We start from the raw sequence: 20,385 nt of genomic DNA on the forward strand, positions 1-20,385 counted from the left end.
TGCAACAGCATGCAACTTTTATATACTAATATTATTCAGTTATGGAGTTCTTTTTCCGTGACAAGTCTCATCCTAAAATGAGATATTCCTCTAAATCTGGTTAAAATCTGAATATTTAAAATGAGTTATACCCCTAAATTGGCCTTCAAATTGCCTCAAATTTCCTCAAAGAGCCCTTTTATGAATTTGAGCCCCTGCCCCTCTAATGTTCTGTGCACGTCCCTGGGAGAGATAGAAACACAGCAGCAGGCAGCCTACACAGTATGTAATGGAGAGAGTTCCTGGAAACAGGCGAGTTGAATTCACAGTTGAAGACTTGTAACATTACTCACATTGGGTTGCAAACAGGAAAGAACGTGAAGTTTCTTCTTTCTTAACATTTTCACAACACAACCGACTTCTGCTTATCTTATCTTCCTCTCCGCTTTACCACTTCTCTGAACTGGAGATAAGGTATGCTTTGCCGCTTGTTTAATGCCACCTGTGTGTCCCCCGTGTGTCGCGGTTGAGTGGAGATAGCCTTTTTTATTATTAAATCTGCCAAATTTTTAATTCAAACAGATAATCACGATGGTCCGATGTAGAAGTGTCAGAGGTCGATGGGGGTCGGCCCATCGACGATGGTCGATGCCATCGTCCATGGTGCTGCCAACCCTAGTACACAAAGGAGAATACTGTCACAGAGGACTAAGACATGATTTACCATCTAAGGAAACCAGAAAATTTCACATTTGATAAGCTGGAATCAGAGAATTAGGACATTTTCCTTATAGAAATGGCTCAAAATGATGAACCAGATGATCAAAATAGGCAATTAATGTAATATTTGGCAATGAATTGATGGATTGACTAATTGTTGCAGCTCTTTATCAGTTTTTATAAAATGTATTTTTATGTATTTTCAAAATACAAAATACGTATTTGTATCTCAAATACATTTTTCAGACGAGTATTTTGTATTTGTATTGTGATACATTTTTTGAGCAAGTATTTGTAATTTGTATCAAAATACTTTATGATATATTTTCGCCCATCTCTGGCTGTCAGTGCCCCTGACCAAGGCCTGACTGGCAATCGAACTGGAGTTGGTCCCCGGACGCTGCACTGCAGCTGCCCAGCAGCCCACTGCTCCTATCAAATGCAGAGGATGAATTTCCCCATGGAAACAATAAATCATAACTTCAGTTAACTTAATTGAAAAATATATTTGGTCAAGAAGAAGAGGGTCTTCCTCTAATACTGGCCCAGGAAAGCTTGTGGAGATACAGCTACTGTGCCAGTGTCAGACTATGGGGAATAAAACAGACAATGTGCCAGTCTTAATCTTAAAAATTCAAGATTGTCAGTGGAGTCATCAATAAACATTTTGCATTTTGTATCGCATGTTATTTGCTATTCCCTCTTTTGAGACATGTAATGATAAAAATAAATACATAAATAAACTCAAGCTTCCTGCCTCACCTATGCCCAAAATGATCAAATTTTTATATTTAAAAATCTGCCTGATATCCTGGGACACATGGTATAACCTGACCCAGTATTGGCTGTATGTGGGCTACTGAGGACAGTCCTCGAGGACTCACTGTAGAAAGGTTCTTATTGCCTTTTAGCACACAGATGAATTCTATTGAACTGGAAACAGGCAATGATGTTGATCAAAGATGTTAGGTATGTTGATCAAAGATGTTAGGTATGTTGATCAAAGATGTTAGGTATGCAACTGGAACAACTTTACCAGGTTCAATTGAGAAATTCCTGGAACTTTCACAAGACTTGTCAACCCTTCATTGTAGCCAATGCCTCTAGGTATGCATGTCTTGGAATGCATATGTGTAGGCCTACTGTCATATTTTATATAATTTGTATACACTGCTGCTTATTGTTTTCTTTGTTTGTTTGTTTGTTTGCTTGTTTATTTGTTAACTAAAATACCAATAAATAGACAAACACCAATTATAAGCCTATTGTGTTCTATTCGTATTTTTGAAGCATTGTTATGGCTTATGGGTGTGGTGGCTGAGTCTGTCCCGGGGGAGAAACCAGTCTTGAAGAAATTGTCACATCACCTCAGAAAAAGCCAGTTACACCTCAACTCTTGCTCTTGTCCTTTCTTATTAAGGATGTCGTTTTGCTTTTGGCCACTATGCTGAAGTGCCGCTGTTGCGCGTTTCTGCTAGAGCAGAGCCGCACAGGAAATAGGCCTAGAATAGATGGAGAACCGTTTTACCTGTGAGTGAATATGCTATGTGAGAGGGGTGGGGGAGAGTATTTGATTTTTGCGACTGTTTAAGCTGGACGCTGCAATACTACAGTGAACGGCCTCAGGTGTCGCCTATTAGGTGTTGTTATCTAGTTAGGCTTCTGACAATACAAATGAACAACGGCGACATCTAGCGGCCGATCAGGCTACCTGCAATAGCCTGCATGGGCCTAGTAATTTCCACCGTTAACCTTGTGATAATTTCTGCACTAGGCTACCTGTTTGTTTTTGAGCAAAATATTGCAATGCCAGGTTAGTTAGGCAGAGCAGGGGGTTCAGATCTTATTTGACACTCTATGGTTCAGATACAGACGTGCAGCGTGTTCTGCGTCCAGAGAAGAAGGACATCTTGGTCTATTTCTGTTCTCCTGGGATTAAAAGTGTGCCATTTTTGGCCTCAGCAAGTCACAGTTATATAAACTCCACAGGTGCGCCTGCTATTGGCAGGTACATTTTTCACTCAAGTTATCCGTGTCAGTCTGCTATCACTTCACTGCTAATATCATAGTAGTAAAACCAATGCATCTGTCTGAAGATTAGAAGATATATTAACTACCATAGGCTACCATATCTGATAAGCCACAATATTGAGTTGACCACATAGTCTACCTTGCCTACATTATTGGAAAATTATTTACTTTTGTGATCAACAACAACACATTTACTGTAATGTAGGTCTATTAAAAACGGTGGTGGGTACTGACATGGTAGACTACTGAAAGTTGTGAATGAAAATCGAGAGAACATGATTTGTTCCCCAGTGTTCGCCGTAATTGGGTTTTGCTTGTTGGAGTGGAGTGGAGAAGGCGACGGATCCACCCGCCGGGGCTTTTCTCGACCACAAAACCAACGCCCCCGCAGTGAGCGCTGATGGGAAGGTGGAGCAACAGGCGGGCTTCCTCCAACTGCGAATCTTCTCATCTCCGACTCTGTCACTCTCCCTCCTCCCTCCCATGCTGTGTTTGCTTCCTACGAAACAAGTGGAAGGAGAAGGAGACCGGAGACATCCAGGAGAACTTGATCGTTGCCCGGGCTTGGTTTTCAGAGCAGCTGGCCATTTGCTCTGACAGCCCGCCGGCCGCTTTCGTGTGGGAAACGAGACTTGAAAGGTTGTCTGAATACTATTTTCCCCCTCTCTCAAAAAGTCGGATTGTTTCTAACGTTACCATCAGAAGCGCGGACATCTGCGTAAAATGTTGAAGGTAAGTGTGGTTTCGGTTTGTTCTTATACTATAGCGTCGGGTTACACACTAAATTGATAATAATCAAATATATTAGAATATTGTTTTCATATTAGCTTATAGATAGGCCTATATGTCAAGATTCAACTGGGGAAAAAAAATCACATGCTTTCCATGGTTGCTCTCTCCCTGTCGCTCATCTCGTATTTAAGTCTAAGAATATTTCCCTGTCCTGTTGTGTTGTCTGCTCGGCCCAATTATGTTGCATAATCCAAGACATGGAGCAATATCTTGACTGCCACACCATGTGACTCACAACAATATAACGCCTCCAACATATTCTTATGTAAGTTTCTGGTCTGGTTTTAATTTTTGAATGTTCTTCACACCCACCTAACCTTCTCTGTAAGTGTAAACGTGTGCAAGCAATGGCATAATTTGACATGGAGTTTCTTGCATTTTTTTTCTACACCAGTACGCCGAATTGATATTGTCTGTGTATTTGCTCCTGTTACAATATGAAACAGGCAGCAACATTGAGGATTGAAGCCTTGCCTTTTTAAACCTGACCCATTTTCTGCTTCTGTCCTCCTTCCCCACAGGCAGCAGATTGTCTTCACTGTTGATGCTGGTCCTGCTGAGAAGAAGAGAGGCCATATCGAGACAGAGCCTGATCAGAAGACCCCGTGGCAGGGCAGCATGGAGACGCTGAGGCGGTCTTCTTCTGTGTTTGCTGCAGAGGTCCTGGACGTGTTCGAGCGGCCCGTGACTGACACAGAGCTGGTGTCCCAGTCCAAGGCGCTGTGCAGGGACTACATCCTCTCCAGGCTCAACCAGAACGGCTTGGGATGGTCCAAATCGGAACTCAACCTGGCCGCCTCAAACGCAGCGCTCTCTGAGGTGTCGTCGGTGCTGCTCTGCCTTGGTAAGAAGAAGAGCCCGGAAGGACGATCAGAACATCTAAGAGCAATTCTTACAGTGTCTCGCAGCAGAACCAGGATTATACAAGTCAACTTCTGAAGTTATTGGATCCATATTAGGGGTGCTGCCTCACACCAGGCGGTGACATCATACAGCACCAAGCACACACACACACATCCATACATGGTCATCATTTCCTCGTGTACTTGGCACCTGACTTTGTGCACTCTCTCACCCCATTCACACTTGGTTTTTAAATGCGACCTGTATCCAGATAACTGATCCAGATACAGGTCACATTTAAAAACCAGGTGTAAATGGGGTGTTAGTTTCTCTCACACATTCAGGACAGTGGTGGCTCAAGTCAGATTGATGCCATACCATCGCAGTATATTCTCTTTAACTTTTTATCACTTTATCATTGTCCCCATGTATCATTCAAACAAGTGCCACAGGTGTATTGGACCAGCACTTATCAGTTGTGTGTAGGCCTATCTATAATCTGTATAGCACTTTATAGTTCAAAGTAAAAAAACTTTAATAAAAAAGATGATTTGCTATAATTAAGAGAAGTATACTCACTGCTGACTCAGCAGTACACTCATTAGCACAAACGAGGCAAGGTTCAGAAACTGTTAGATTCCCTACAAACAAATCTCTAATGTTACTACAGAATAGTTAGTACAAAACAAGCCATCAGTTAAATGCAAGTTAAGAAAAATAAATTTTCTTTCGCTTTTGTTTTTAACAAGAAGATGCAGAGTTTGCTCATCATATTTCCTCAGGCAGAGTAGTATAGCCTATCTAAGACTAACATTCTCTACCTCAGGAATGAAATGCTCTGTAATGTACCAGTTCAGACCAGAATCAAGAATGATGTTCACCTCCTAGAGGCTTACATCTTTACAATTTTACAAGCTGTTTTGCAAGCCATGCTGGCTACAGGTCAAGCAAGCTCTTCTGTCTGGGTTCTTGTTTAAGTAGCCCTGAGAGACAGCAGCTTGAGTTGAACCTGGCTCTTCTGTCTGGGTTCTAGTTTAAGTAGCCCTGAGACAGCAGCTGCTTGAGTTGAGCCCGGCTCTTCAGTCTGGGTTCTTGTTTAAGTAGCCCTGAGACAGCAGCTTGAGTTGAGCCTGGCTCTTCAGTCTGCGTTCTTGTTTAAGTAGCCCTGAGAGACAGCAGCTTGAGTTGAACCTGGCTCTTCAGTCTGCGTTCTTGTTTAAGTAGCCCTGAGAGACAGCAGCTTGAGTTGAGCCTGGCTCTTCTGTCTGCGTTCTTGTTTAAGTAGCCCTGAGACAGCAGCTTGAGTTGAACCTGGTTCTTCTGTCTGGGTTCTTGTTTAAGTAGCTTCCATATTGCTCACGTGGCGTAATCCAAGATTTCAGCTAAAAACAGGGTGTAAATGTCATCTTTTAAAGTCAAAGGTGTTTTGCTGTGAAACTCCACAAATGGTTTGTTGACTACAAAACTTCACCTGTCCTTCCATCGGCATGGGGGTGCGTGCGTAATGACTGAATTTTCGTTTTCGTGTGAACTTATCCTTTAAGAGCTATCCGCAGAGAGGTAAATGGCAAATGCGTGCGGGCGGTGTTAAACAAGCGCACCAGTACACCAGTGTGACCAGTACAGAGAAGTGGTAGAGCGGAGAGGGGGAGGGGGAGGGGAGGATAAGCAGAAGTTGTGTTCAGTTGTGTTGTTGTGAAAATGCTAAGTCAAAGGAGAAACTTCACATTCTTGGCTGTTTTCAAGTCTTCAACTGTGAATTCATATCTCTCCTTAACGTAATGTTAGGTTAAAAACTGAGCCCATAGGAATCTAACGTTATATTTGCCAGTAATTCTATACATTTTCTGCCAGCTAGTTAAATTCAACACACACACACACGTTGTTGGTCAGGATCTGTAACGTTTACGTTGTTTTGTTTTGCACCTTTCAATATTGCTGGTAGTGATAGCCTACTGCTTCGGTCGCCCGGCTCTGTGCTGTAGTATAGCCTATCCAAGCCCGCTGCGTGTCTCTCATGCAGAGCTCAGCTGTCCTGTTGTAAACATGAACGTGCATTGCAGTGGCGCACCTCAACGACTTCATAAATCATGAATTCTGAGTGTTTAAATGACTGATTTAGTTCAAATCTGTACTATGGCTTCAGCCTCGCCGGACTGTCTTTCTGTATTTTAGGTTTTTGTCCCCTCACTCATTCAGAAGAACTATTGTCTTCGTAACTGTGTGTTTTTTGTCTTCCTCCTGCTCTCCGCTGTTACCTAGGTGATGAGTTGGAGTGTATGCAGCCCAGTTTGTACAGGAATGTGGCGCGGCAACTCAACATTTCGGTTGCCATGGAGAGTATGGTGTCGGATGCCTTGATCGCTGTGGCAACAGAGATCTTCTCAACAGGTATTACAGCTGTTCTGATGTTGCAAGGTGTTGGTGACGTTGATGTAACCGTCTGCATGCTACCTAAGGTCTTCCTTGCTGGAAACTAAACGTCTAGCCGTGCGCTGAAGCAGACGGGCGGCGCTCTGGCCCAGGTAGAGATTGACACGTTAACGGCGTTGCACATCACTGAGTCATGAGAGCAGGGCTTATGCAGCAACAGGCATGGGCCTCAGTGTTTTTCCATCACTTCCGTTTGGCAGGCGAGTAAAGTGTGTGGGTGCAAGTGCAACTCATACCTAGGTGAAGTGTTGAAGTTATAACAGAGAATCCTTCATCTAAGAGGAATAAATGCTCCTCGTTCATCTCTTCTATCCAGACTGAGATCGTTAATTAAGTTAATTAAGTTATCCAGACTGAGATAGGTAATTCAGTTATCCAGACTGAGATACCGTAAATTTCGGACTATAAGCCGCGGCTTTTTCCCCGTTTTTTGGCCCTGCGGCTTATATAACGGTGCAGCTTATCTATGGATTTTTTCGGGGGAAAAAAACTGAATTCTCTCTTCTTTAGCACTCTTTCTAACTATAAATCCACTTCTGTTTTAATTTCCTCTCTTGCCCTCTTTTCACCACACCGCGGACACTGTGTGCACTGTAAAAAAAAACACAGGTGGTGTTGTGTTATGTTGTTTTGTTGAAATGTTAATAAATGGGAGCTTCCTCAAACAGCCATCTCTTTCCCGACAATCCCCTCTGTGCATGAACCCTTACATATGGTAATTAAACATTAAAACACAATAAAAAAAAAAAAAAAACATTAAAACACCTGCGGCTTATATATGTAACAAACAGGCAATTTTGCTGCTGCGGCTTATACTCCGGTGCGGCTTATAGTGCGGAAATTACGGTAGTTAATTCAGTTATCCAGACTGAGATCGTTAATTAAGTTATCCAGACTGAGATAGTTAATTCAGTTATCCAGATTGAGATAGGTAATTCAGTTATCCAGATTGAGATAGTTAATTCAGTTATCCAGACTGAGATCGTTAATTCAGTTATCCAGACTGAGATAGTTAATTCAGTTATCCAGACTGAGATCGTTAATTCAGTTATCCAGACTGAGATAGTTAATTAAGTTATCCAGACTGAGATCGTTAATTCAGTTATCCAGATTGAGATAGTTAATTCAGTTATCCAGACTGAGATCGTTAATTCAGTTATCCAGACTGAGATAGTTAATTCAGTTAATTAAATTATCCAGATTGTAGGGATGGGCATTTCTAGCAAAAACACTATTCGAAATTCGCTGGCCAAATTCGAATTTAATTCGAATTTCGAAAATAAATAAAAAAATGTAAATTTTTTTTTTTTTTTTTTTTTTTTGTGAGTGAAATGTTGCATTGTCTCCCCTGATTCTAAGTCTACGGCTTTATTAATTAATATAAAAAGCTTCTGCTGTGGATTTTTAGCTCAAACAAGCATTGCACCACTGAAGTAAAGAACATGTTACATGACATTGACATTTTCGAAAATAAAAAACAGTTTTGACAATCATGAGTGGTTCATTAAATATTTAGTAGGCTCAGGTCTGAGTGCCAAAGGGGTGCCAAAGTCACCCCCTCTCCCTCTTCATGGGATTTCATCTGCCATTAATTTTTCCATAAACCTTGCTTAAAATGCTTATAAAAATTGTTTTACTTGCTCAAACCAAGCGATTTGACTATACTTAGAATCAGGGGAGACAATGCAACATTTCACTCAAAAAAAAAAAAAAAAAAAAAATCGAATTTCGAATTTCAATAATAAAAGTCGACCTTGATAATAACAACGATTATTCGAAAATTCGAAATTCGATGCCCATCCCTACCAGATTGTGATAGTTAATTCAGTTATCCAGACTGAGATCGTTAATTAAGTTATCCAGACTCAGATCGTTAATTCAGTTCTCCAGACTGAGATCGTTAATTTAGACCCTCACATTTACTGACCAGATTGCATCGATTAGTTTCCCATTTTGGGGTCTGGATTGACTTAGGAACCTAAGTGTGAACTAGAAGGACACTCGGAGAGCGCAGACATGACATCTCTGTGCCAAGGACAATTGCTTGTTCGTGAGTCTTGTTTCGAGAGGCGTTCCCGGATCCGCTCCAACATGTAATGCGTTCTTCCTTGGCCCATGCTATGTAGCATGGGCCAGTAGCTTTTCCATAATCCTTCTGACAAACAAACAAACAAACACCGAAAACATAACCTCAGGTAACGATTTTGGGGAGCACAATATAATTTGATGACTTGTCTTTTGTACAGAAAGGATGTTTGGTATGTGTCCACATGTTTTCTGTTGTGCTTATTTCTAGTGGGCTGTTTTATAGTCTTGCACCATCAAACCAAAACTATTTGTCTCTGCTTTCTGTTTTGAATTGTAGGCCTGAGAATTTACAACATTGAATCATATGCCCCAAGCACGACTAGATTTCTCTGATGCAGTGTCTAATATATTTAACTGAGTAAAATTAGCATTTTATCAGCTAGTGGGCAATATCCGTACTGACCTTTTGTGCTGTCATTTCTTCATAATTGTTACAAAAGGATACTCATGCAAGCATGTATTGATGGCTTGTTTGGATCACAAACATCATTGTTTCTAATGTAGTTGCATAACAAATATTACTTATCTTATAATATGTATTATTCTCTATAATCACACAATAGCTGAGGATGGAGATATTGGGCTGATAGAATAATTTGGGTACATATGTGCTGATAGTGCTCTGTCCTTTTCTATCTTGTCTGGCCTGTAGTTATGCTGTCTGGTTTGAATAGGATCTGTTATGCTGTCTGGTTTGAATAGGATCTGTTATGCTGTCTGGTTTGAATAGGATCTGTTATGCTGTCTGGTTTGAATAGGATCTGTTATGCTGTCTGGTCTGTAGCAGGAGAGATGCGTTGGGATTTGAGCGTTGGACATCTCAGAGTTGTTTGGAATCAATTTCAGCCTCTGTCACATAGTGTCTGGCCCTTCTGTGGACTTTCTACAGCACCTCTGGGAGTATCCAGCCAGACACATGAAGAACGAGATGTTATGAACCGTAGAGTCATAGATCAAATGGCCTGGAGTAACGACGAACAAGAGCTCAAATTTGGCACTGTCCCAGGAAAGAAAGCGACTTTCTTTTTATAATGTCCATGCTTGTGTTCTGGCCTAACTTGTGCCTGCTCTGACGTCACCAGTGGGACATTTTTGGAAACGCCGTGGGATTGGTTCTGAAGGATAACAAACTGTTGAACCCGGGCCGCCCCCCAGCCTTCTGGGATGCGAGGGTTGAAGACTGGATATAAATAGAAACAGACCCTTATGCATGTGAGCTTGTGTTGCCTTCCATTCTAAAATAGTTTCAAAACTACCTAGAAGGCATTGTGATTTATTATCGTGCCGAGCCTAACATTCATTTAGAGACGGCAAATAATAGTGACATGCCCTTATGTCTCTGAACTGAAGAGTTTCCTTATATGGGAATGAATCTGCACACAAATCCAACTACATTATGTAACATAATCACATATTTATTGGAGAGGGATGAATGCTTATCTGACCTGCGGTTCCTCTCAAGAAAATCATAAGCGTTTGTCTCTCCTCTAGGGATGTTCATCAATTATCGAAAATCGATAATCGATCGTTAAGGATTGGAATCGATCCTGTGGCATTTGGATCGATTTTTTAATTATTAAAAAAAAAAAAAAAAAAAAAAAATTTTTTTTTTTTTTTTTTTTTTGGACTAGGTTTGGGTGGAATTCGTTACTCCTCGCCCCACTCCATTGCACAGCCAACTAACGTGAGGTGGAGCTTCATATAGTCTCTAGTTTTCTGGCTGGGCACGGGCCTTTGTGCCAACAAAACTGTTTTAAACATGGGAAATTCACACCGGCATGCGCCGGGGACAGCAGTGTTGGAGAGGAGACACATTGAAATAAAGAGTTCATTGAGGAGAACACGTTGTCTTTCGTATTTTCTGCCATAGGCATTCATTTTGTAAAAAAAAAAAAAAAAAAAAAAATTGAAAATATTGAAAATTTTCTAAGTATTAATAAAATCGATAATCGATAATTGATCGTTAATTCTCACCGATTATCGATTTTGGAAATTTTTCAAAATGAACATCCCTACTCTCCTCCTTCATCTTAGTCTGCCTCCCATGTCTGCTCTTTCTCATTCCTCCCTCTTCTCCTGCCTGACCCCTGACAATCTTCTCTCTTCTCCGTCTGCTTCTCAGTAGGGGAGTGATACCTCTTCTCCTGCCTGATCCCTGACAATCTTCTCTCTTCTCCGTCTGCTTCTCAGTAGGGGAGTGATACCTCTTCTCCTGCCTGACCCCTGACAATCTTCTCTCTTCTCCGTCTGCTTTTCAGTAGGGGAGTGATACCTCTTCTCCTGCCTGATCCCTGACAATCTTCTCTCTTCTCCGTCTGCTTCTCAGTAGGGGAGTGAGACCTCTTCTCCTGCCTGACCCCTGACAATCTTCTCTCTTCTCCGCCTGCTTCTTCTCAGTAGGGGAGTGAGACCTCTTCTCCTGCCTGACCCCTGACAATCTTCTCTCTTCTCCGCCTGCTTCTTCTCAGTAGGGGAGTGAGACCTCTTCTCCTGCCTGATCCCTGACAATCTTCTCTCTTCTCCGTCTGCTTCTCAGTAGGGGAGTGATACCTCTTCTCCTGCCTGATCCCTGACAATCTTCTCTCTTCTCGGCCTGCTTCTTCTCAGTAGGGGAGTGATACCTCTTCTCCTGCCTGACCCCTGACAATCTTCTCTCTTCTCCGCCTGCTTCTTCTCAGTAGGGGAGTGATACCTCTTCTCCTGCCTGATCCCTGACAATCTTCTCTCTTCTCGGCCTGCTTCTTCTCAGTAGGGGAGTGATACCTCTTCTCCTGCCTGACCCCTGACAATCTTCTCTCTTCTCGGCCTGCTTCTTCTCAGTAGGGGAGTGAGACCTCTTCTCCTGCCTGACCCCTGACAATCTTCTCTCTTCTCGGCCTGCTTCTTTTCAGTAGGGGAGTGAGACCTCTTCTCCTGCCTGACCCCTGACAACCTTCTCTCTTCTCGGCCTGCTTCTTTTCAGTAGGGGAGTGAGACCTCTTCTCCTGCCTGACCCCTGACAATCTTCTCTCTTCTCGGCCTGCTTCTTTTCAGTAGGGGAGTGAGACCTCTTCTCCTGCCTGACCCCTGACAACCTTCTCTCTTCTCTGCCTGCTTCTTCTCAGTAGGGGAGTGAGACCTCTTCTCCTACCTGATCCCTGACAATCTTCTCTATTCTCGGCCTGCTTCTCAGTAGGGGAGTGAGACTTGACGTGAACTGGCTGCTTCCGTGGACACTTATCTCATTAAACGTGCCCACAGCTTTGCCCCACCTGGCTGGGGCCGGGGCCATCAAACACAACTCACAATGCAAGCTGCCCTAAACGAGGCTAATGCCATTAGGCCTTGCGTTGCATCACTAACAGTCATCATAACAATCCCCGCTGCCCTGGAAACGGTACTTTGAAAAGGCAGGATGTCCTTCGTGATCTGACAGACTTGATCATTTTTTTTAGGTCGGCTCTTCCCTGAAGATGATGGGACGACACGGAAAGAGGAAAAAGGAGTTTCCCTTCTTTTCAACTTTATGACTCTTAATTGCCTCATGGCTCAGGTTTGTTGACTCAGACCTCGTGCGGTATTGACAGTTTTTATTTCAGGGCAAGGTCCACGTCCCGCCCTACATACTGTACTCTGTGTCAGGCCACGGGACATGTAACACGGCCAGGAAGTCTGAAACCATAGAGGGGATATCATGTATTCATGCTGCAAAAACCTTGCTGCTGGTAGGGACTCAGACGCTGTCTTGCTCAAGGACACTGCGGCCGGGGTGGGGGGGGGATACTTACCAACACGGCTTTGAACCCCAAGTCGTCCGGCTAAATCGTGGTTTCCCGTCTCACTTATCCTACTGAAGTAGATGCTACTTTGTTGGAATCTTACATTACATTACATTACGTCATTTGGCAGATGCTTTTATCCAAAGCGACTTACAATAACACATTTTTGTCAGCAATAGAGCAATCAACTATGTAACACAGTCTATGACAACTACAACTTCTGAAGGAACAGTGGTACAAGTTTAGTTCAGGTTCGTTTTTTTTTTATTTTTTTTTAAGAGAGAAAGAAGTTAGTTCAAGAAGGGCCCAGATGGAGCCTGAAAAGGTGTGTCTTTAGTCTTTTCCGAAAGATCGGCAGTGTTACTTGAGTAGAAGTACTTGAGTAGAAGTAAAAGTACTGGTGTCAAAACCTAGATAGTATAAAGTATCTGTGGATTATCTTGCGTAACGGGGTCATGATGTCTGGAAAGAGACAATGCTGTTGAGTTTTTCAAATGTATTTCGTACTTTGAGCAGTGTCTGCAGGTATCACATGGTATCAGTTCTTTGTGTCTGCAGGTATCACATGGTTCTTTGTGTCTGCAGGTATCACATGGGGGAAGGTGGTGTCCATGTATGCAGTAGCCGGGGCTCTTGCAGTGGATTGTGTCCGACATGGCCAGCCAGCCACAGTGCACATCTTAGTGGACAGTCTGGGCCAGTTCGTCCGCAAGTTCCTGGTTCCTTGGCTGAAGAGACGTGGAGGATGGGTAAGTGACCACTGCATATGCTGCTCATCATGATGCTTCCAGTCCATGATAAAAGCTTTCTCATGTATCATTTCCCTTTGATTTAATGTTCTTGAGATGTTTGAGCCAAAAACTGAATGACAATCAAACAAGACGACATTCAGGATAAGGGAGGGGGAGCGCTGTGGTTTCTTCTGGTTTCTATGGGATTTAAAACTGCAAGATCCTGCTCATCATTATTTGAGATGGTTCATAACTTCATACTGTACCGATGGCCAATTGTGTCGTCTTGCCTTTGGATTAGAGTAGAGTTTAGTGTCATCATAAACTCTCATACTGTAGTTCAGGGTTAGAGACTAGTTTGATGAAAGCTGATTGCAGGTAGCTTAGGCTGCTGTGGCTCTCAGTATTGTCCTCTTACTATCTTCTTCTATCTTCTTATTATAAAAGGGAGAAAGTGGGCAATGTTTGTTTGTTTCAATTTTTGTTCCCACTGATGATGTCATAGGAGGCATTGTGACATCCTGATGATGTCATAAGACTGATGATACCATCAGTCATGTCAAAAGAGCAAAATCATCTTATGATATCACTGATGATGTCATAGGCATTGATGTAAACAAGGAGCACACACACACACACACCCGCTGCATGTAAACTTAAGGGCATTCACATTTTGTGAGCAACACATACACACACCCACGTGCGCACGCGCCAATAGAGCAGGCGAGGCCACGCAGCAGCCGAGCTGCATAATTATGTGACCTTCAGGGCCAGCTCGGCGAGCCGCAGGCCGGGCGGTGGCGAGCCCGCGCAGTGGTAGGTGTTTAAATTTGAAATGGCCCCTCTGTTTGACTAAAAGACACAATTACACATGACATTACATTTGCTATGGTTGATTCACATAAGGCAAGTGCAATCAGCCGTATTTGTGAATGAATGTGGCCTGTGAATGTGTCCGTTATTACTTGAACACAAACTGCAGTGGAAAACTCCCTCTTGTTTTCCTTTCGGCAGGGGGAAATCACAAAATGTGTGGTGAAGAAGGACCTCACCCCTGAACAGCACTGGATGTCCTCTGCCATGGAGTCCTTCAAGTACTTTCTAACCACAGTATACGTCTATGTGATGAAGGAGCAGTGACGGACAGCACACAGGAGTCGCCATGTCATACGAGATCGGAAGTCTCACGCTTACGGACGCTAACGGATCGAGTGATGGACGACTCGGCCGATGTGGATCGACCCAACCGGCACATACCAGTCTGCTGCTGAGCGGCCATCAAAAGGTGTTCTATCAGCATCGCACTTGTGTTATCTTTGATGTCAAATCCATGTGTAACAGTGATTACCCTTCACCCAAAGAGTAGTCGCGGTCATAATTTAAAAGCATTATAATAATATGGCTCAATCTCTTTTGGCATAGGAGTAAGTTTGTGTCACTCCATTTCTCATACATGTACACTGCTTTAACCAATGCAGGAAGCCAGTCTTATCCAGTGCTGTAACTGTGTTGTGTTACACTCTTCAGCTTGGAATGGAAGCTGTCCATACTCTTTGAGACAAAGCAGTCCAAAGCTAAATCTGTGTGGAAGAGATCAGGGGACAAATCTACCTACAGGAGGGAATAGTATTTTCATGATTAAAGCTGGTGGACAGCTCGCTGGATTTTCTACATGCTTGTGTGATTGAATGTTACTGGACGGCACTTTGCATTCAGCACTGTCTCTAAAGGTGCAAAGCCATTTCAACTCTGGTGGGATTTTACACCCAAAAGCGACACCAGGGGGCATCAGTGGGTTACACTTCACTGGGTTTTTATTTGGTATTTTTCATCCTCTACCACAGCACACAGCAACTTCTCTGCCAAAATATGATGTCCTACTGAAAATCGCCTGCTTAGATGTTGTGTGTCGTTGCTCCCAGGTTTGGGAACATCAGGCACTCTCTCATTCAAGAGATCGCACATGGCCAAAGGTTTGACGGGTGGAGGAATGCTGCATTATGTGACGATGTTGCATATTTTGATATTCACTTCCTTTTTAATCTGTAAATAGTTTATTTATGATTTTAATAATCGGAGCCATTGCAGTATACAGAGAGAGCCACACTACAATGGTTCTCATCAGAATGATTGACTGTTTAGTATGCCTGTTGGTTGTAAATTTCAGTGTTAAATTATATTTGTGTGTGTGTGTGTGTGAACATTTTTTTAAACTCCAAATTAAACTTTTGACATGATCCACACCCATGGACTTTATTATTTTATATTATTATTATTAATCTGATCTGATAGACAAGTGGCTTGAGCATGATAAATAAAACGGTAGCCAACAAGCCCCTCAGCTGACCACTGGTCAGTTGGTGAAAAGAGTTACAGGATGCAGAATATGAAGATGACCTAAGTAGAGAAACATCAATATTCAAGAACAGTGCAATAACTAGGCAGGTGGGAACAGAACCAAAAGGTCAATGCTAAGGACGTATAATGCACAAAAGCATCGATGCATTGACTCCAGAGGTAGAGCAGGTAGCTTTCCATCTTATAGTGCAATGAAGTTAAAGATATGTGGGCATTATAATGAACATTAGGTGCTTTATAAACTTTACAGCTCAAATATTAAATATCTTAACTATACTAAACAAATGAGTCCATTGCGATTTATAGACTTTATATGGCTATATTACAGCCATTCCCAACCTGTGGCCTGCCAAATCATTTGCAAAACATTCCAATCTCTGTGATTATATATATATATATATATATATGATGAGAATGCATTTCTCCATTTTTGAATGATATGGCATTTAATTTGTAATCAATTATTCATTACTTGGGCTTTAGCAGACAGCCCCTCACTTCTGATTTCTGTGTGGCGCTGATGGACAGCTCCTTGTATGGTTAAAACAAAAGGTGCTGTGAGGAGACATTATTTGGCCTCCGTAATGTTTACAGGCGGACGTGGGCAAGATTTTCAAGTGGGCCATGAGTCGGAAAAGGTTGGGAACCGCTGAATATTACATCAGAACCAAGACCATCCAGTGTAGCGTTTGTTTTAGTGCAACATGAACCTCCCCCCCCCCCGTATGCGTCTTGTTGGGTCAAGACGACCGATGGTAGGTGATGTGCAAGTGCTGCATCAGAGGCTGGTCGTCTGTTGCCATGGAAACCGTCTGCTCCAGCTTCCCATCTGCTCGGAGCTGGAACACTCTAGAGATCTGAAAGGAGGAAAGGAGCAGGTGAGGTCACGTCACCTCCAAGCACAGAGCAGGTCAAACTGCAGGTGAGGTCACGTCACCTCCAAGCACAGAGCAGGTCAAACTGCAGCGTCAAACTTTAAAGCTTGTTATTAACTTGACAGCTCGCTGGTAACATTTCTGTCCATGCTTTGTGGACTTGCACAGACTCGATGACCCGTTAATACCTGCTGCACATGTGGCTCCTTGGCGAAGGAGGTTCTGGCCAGTGCGTGGCTCTGCAGGTTCAGCTGCTGGCCTGCCAGCTCACCTTCCTCTATCTCCACCAGACCTGCACACGGACAACCGGAGATACAGCGGGACTCAAAACATGTGTTTGCAAGCATGTGCATAAGAGAGTAAGCGAGTCATAGAAACAGAGGGTTATTTGATGCGTGTTACGTGGCACGTAACACGTGTTACGTGCCACGTGTCATTCTAGACTTCTCTAACCTGAGTTCTGTGCGATGATGAAAGCCACTCTGTTGGTTCCTGGCTGCAGTCTAATGAAGCCACACTCTCTGTGCAGTGGCTTTTTATTGGTAGCGTGGAAGGCATTGAACCTGCAAACACGCATCACTGAATCAGCTCAGGACTAACCAGCTGCAACTAACGATTATGTTCATGATCGATTCATGTGTGGACCATCTTCTCGATTAATCGATTAGTCGTTTGGTTTATAACATTTCAGAAGTGTTTCCCAAAGCCCAAGATGACGTTCTTCTTGGAATGTTATTCTGTTCACTGTCATAGAGGAGTAAATAAACCAGAAAATATTCATATTTAGGAAGCTGGAATGAGATAAATCTATATTTTTTGTCTTAAATATTAGTATAAACGATTAATTGATAGTGAAAATAGTTGCCAATTAATTTTCTGTGATCGACTAATCGATTAAACAACTAATCGTTGCAGCTATTTGTTCATGTGATTGGAACATCTTCCTGGTCTTTCTTTGCCCAGCTTTTGCAGTGTCATTCGTCCTGTCAAAGTGAAACCCACATGAAGTTGATGACCGGCTGCCCCACATGGGTGAAGTGCAGAGTCTCTGTGTAGCGGAAAGGGTTTATGGAGGGGAAGGAGCCCTCCCCAGGTTCATCTGACTCCCAGGTGCCCAGGAGCCAGTCCAGGGGCAGGAGACCCGGGTTCAACTCCACTAGAGAGGGAGAGAGAGAGAGAGAGAGAGAGAGAGAGAGAGAGAGAGAGAGAGAGAGAGAGAGAGATGAAGAGAGAGAGAGAGAGAGATAGACTTGCTTTGGCAATGTATAGTATGCTTCTCATTCCAATAAAGCCCCTTTGAATTGAATTGAATTGAATTGAGGGAGAGAGAGAAAGAACGACACTTCTCTTCAACATGCAGAAGAGGGCATATAATCATACAAACAACAGCCCGAAACAGTTCCGAAAGGGGCGATGCTTACGGTACCCCTATTAAAAAAATATAATTTACATTAGATACACAGCTACAAATTATAGGGTTCTAGATTAAGTTATTTCTTGCAAGTGAGAATTAAATAGGCCGCCCATGCAGGCACAGACTTTTTTGAATTTTCTTCCTTTCCACTCGCAGCTGGTAAGTCAAAATGTGAGAATACCAGGTTTACGAAGTTGTTTACAGGACATTTGTTATCATAAATCAAACGGAACACATGGAATTAAGGTCATGATGCACCACCGATATGTATAATGGCCGACACAATTATTACTACTGTTTCACGAACTCGTCAACCCAGTTAAAAATGAAAGCATTACCTGATTGATGAAAAGGGCACGCCATTGACGAAGGAAACCAATAAGCTACAAAATCAACGTCCAAATAAAATGCATATATCAAACTGCGACAGCGTCTCCGCCCGGATCCCTTTTATTGACGGCCCACGCCACAGCAAGGCATCCTGGGAAATGTAGTGCGGTCAGCAGCAGAGCCATGCCAGCCAGGGCAGGCTGTGCTGCTGCAGCTAGCCTATGACGTCGGAAAACCCGGAAGACATCTGCTGGCTGCTGACTGAATCAGACTGTATCGATCATCATGGATGTATTAATAGATCGATGCCGTCCATTTGGAGTCGTTTCTTGCTGTGTTAACGTTACCCACACAATGAGGCAAGAGAGGTGTGTGATAAAATAACATTTTATTGACATCTGTGTTAGCATTCTGTGGACACTGATGCCCTGCTTCTTCCTTTCAAAGCACACTTGTACAAGGGAAAGCACATGTGTTTGACACATCATTTGTTGTTTTGACATTGTGCGTAAAATCTGTGGATCTAAACTCTGAATCCCTGATAGATATAGTTCTGCAGTGGTGTCTTGTCTTCCTGTGGGCAAACTGCATTGTGATTCCCCTCCCTATAAATGAATGAATGAGGACTGGGTCATTGGTGTAGGAATCTCATCTCCTATGCCTTGCTCTTTTTGCAGTTCTTCAGAGCGTCTGCCAGGGCGTGCAGTGCCTTGTCAGCATTAGCCTTCTCGCAGTTGTATCCCATCAAGCCAATTCGCATCACCTAATGTGGAAAAGCAAGGAGAAAGCGATGAGGAGTCAAATACGTCAAGAGGACTGTGCAGAGCTGAGTACGCAACAAGACTCAGTCAACAGCGTGATTCAGCCAGTTGTGTTAGTCAGAAGTACAGGCCAGAGAAGTACGCTACTGGCAGGGTGGAGGCTAGGTAATCTGGTTTGAATGTAAGCCCCGATAGTGTCTGAATGTAGGCCCAAATGTTAGGCAGAATTTGGTATGAATAGTGTCTGAATGTAGGCCCAAATGTTAGGCAGTATTTGGTATGAATAGCATCTGAATGTAGGCCCAAATGTTAGGCAGAATCTGGTATGAATGTAGGCCAAAAGGTTAGGCACGCGAAGGTATCTGAAGATGGGCTCCCCCACCCCAAATGATCGTCGATTGAATGTATTTCCAGCTGAAGAGCATTGAAGTGTGAATGAAAATGTATCTTTTTAATCGTTGCTTTTAGGGGGGAAATGTGAGGAGGAACACTTATTTCGGCGACCCCCTGGCCACCGTGGCCTCGGCCTGCTCCTGCAGCGACTCACCATGCCGATGGAGGGGCCCAGGCCTCCGGTCATCTCCAGCTGATGGTGCTTCATCATGTAGGCCAGCAGCTCCCTCCAGTCGTAGCCCTCAGGGATGGCAATGGTGGTGACCGAGGGAAGCCGGAGGTCCTGCAGGACACCACACATAGTCAAGGCCCAAATATTATGCCTGAGACAGATATACATATTTGGGACAATACTATTATTATGTATATGGTCCTGTGTCATTTGTCCGGTTGATATTGTTTCTTGCTGAATGTATAGACGGTTTCAATTCAACAACATAAACGTCCTAATTTGCCCCCAGCTTACTTCCTGTTGCAGGGTTTGCTGGTACAATAACAGACAGGAAATGAGCTAGGTTTCAAACGGTTCCCTCTAGCAACACAATTCCGTGAAAACCGGCTATGACAATAAGGTCACAATATTAACGATTACGATTGTTGTTCTTTTTTAAATGGCATGTTGGCTTTATTTTTTTCCATTTATCTTTTTCATTTATTTATTTGTGTAGGGACAGATACATGTACCGTATATATAACGTTTCCCAAAACATCTGATGTCATGTAGCGCAGCATTTATAGCCCAAGGCTAATTTTGAAATGGCCGTCCCTAGATGTTATTAAAAGCACGTTTATTAGAAAGAATCCAGAGGAGAATGACAGGGAAGAGGCAAGGAATAGGGAATTGCGTGCAACAACAGTGATGAGATTCATAGCCACAAT

General features: G+C 43.1%; 3 protein-coding genes across 3 annotated transcripts in view; 1 reads left to right on the plus strand and 2 right to left on the minus strand.

The window, feature by feature from the left end:
• The first annotated feature begins 3,263 nt into the window (after positions 1-3,263).
• LOC310796865 (bcl-2-related ovarian killer protein-like) lies at positions 3,264-15,606 on the plus strand. The gene is made up of 5 exons (XM_083659099.1): positions 3,264-3,462; positions 4,044-4,366; positions 6,628-6,756; positions 13,230-13,393; positions 14,390-15,606. The coding sequence occupies exons 2-5, from the start codon at positions 4,141-4,143 to the stop codon at positions 14,513-14,515; spliced, it is 645 nt and encodes a 214-aa protein (XP_083515225.1). The 5' UTR covers positions 3,264-3,462; positions 4,044-4,140; the 3' UTR covers positions 14,516-15,606.
• Positions 15,607-16,457: 851 nt separating this feature from the next.
• thap4 (THAP domain containing 4) lies at positions 16,458-18,435 on the minus strand. Its single transcript, XM_083658872.1, has 5 exons — positions 18,361-18,435; positions 17,611-17,764; positions 17,062-17,171; positions 16,797-16,900; positions 16,458-16,590 (listed from the first exon to the last, which is right to left on the minus strand). Exons 1-5 carry the CDS (start codon positions 18,383-18,385, stop codon positions 16,474-16,476), a joined length of 510 nt encoding a protein of 169 aa, XP_083514998.1. The 5' UTR covers positions 18,386-18,435; the 3' UTR covers positions 16,458-16,473.
• Positions 18,436-19,007: 572 nt separating this feature from the next.
• Positions 19,008-20,385, minus strand: part of agxtb (alanine--glyoxylate and serine--pyruvate aminotransferase b) — a gene marked incomplete at both ends in the record, with an annotated part of 11,134 nt that continues 9,756 nt past the window's right edge. Inside the window, 2 exons of the mRNA XM_083659290.1 lie at positions 19,008-19,115; positions 19,661-19,789. Coding sequence (XP_083515416.1) covers positions 19,008-19,115; positions 19,661-19,789 — 237 coding nt within the window. The remainder of the gene's footprint in view (positions 19,116-19,660; positions 19,790-20,385) is intronic.

The sequence above is a fragment of the Poromitra crassiceps genome, assembly GCF_964638095.1.
Source record: "Poromitra crassiceps genome assembly, chromosome: 23".
Taxonomy (NCBI): Eukaryota; Metazoa; Chordata; class Actinopteri; order Beryciformes; family Melamphaidae; genus Poromitra; species Poromitra crassiceps.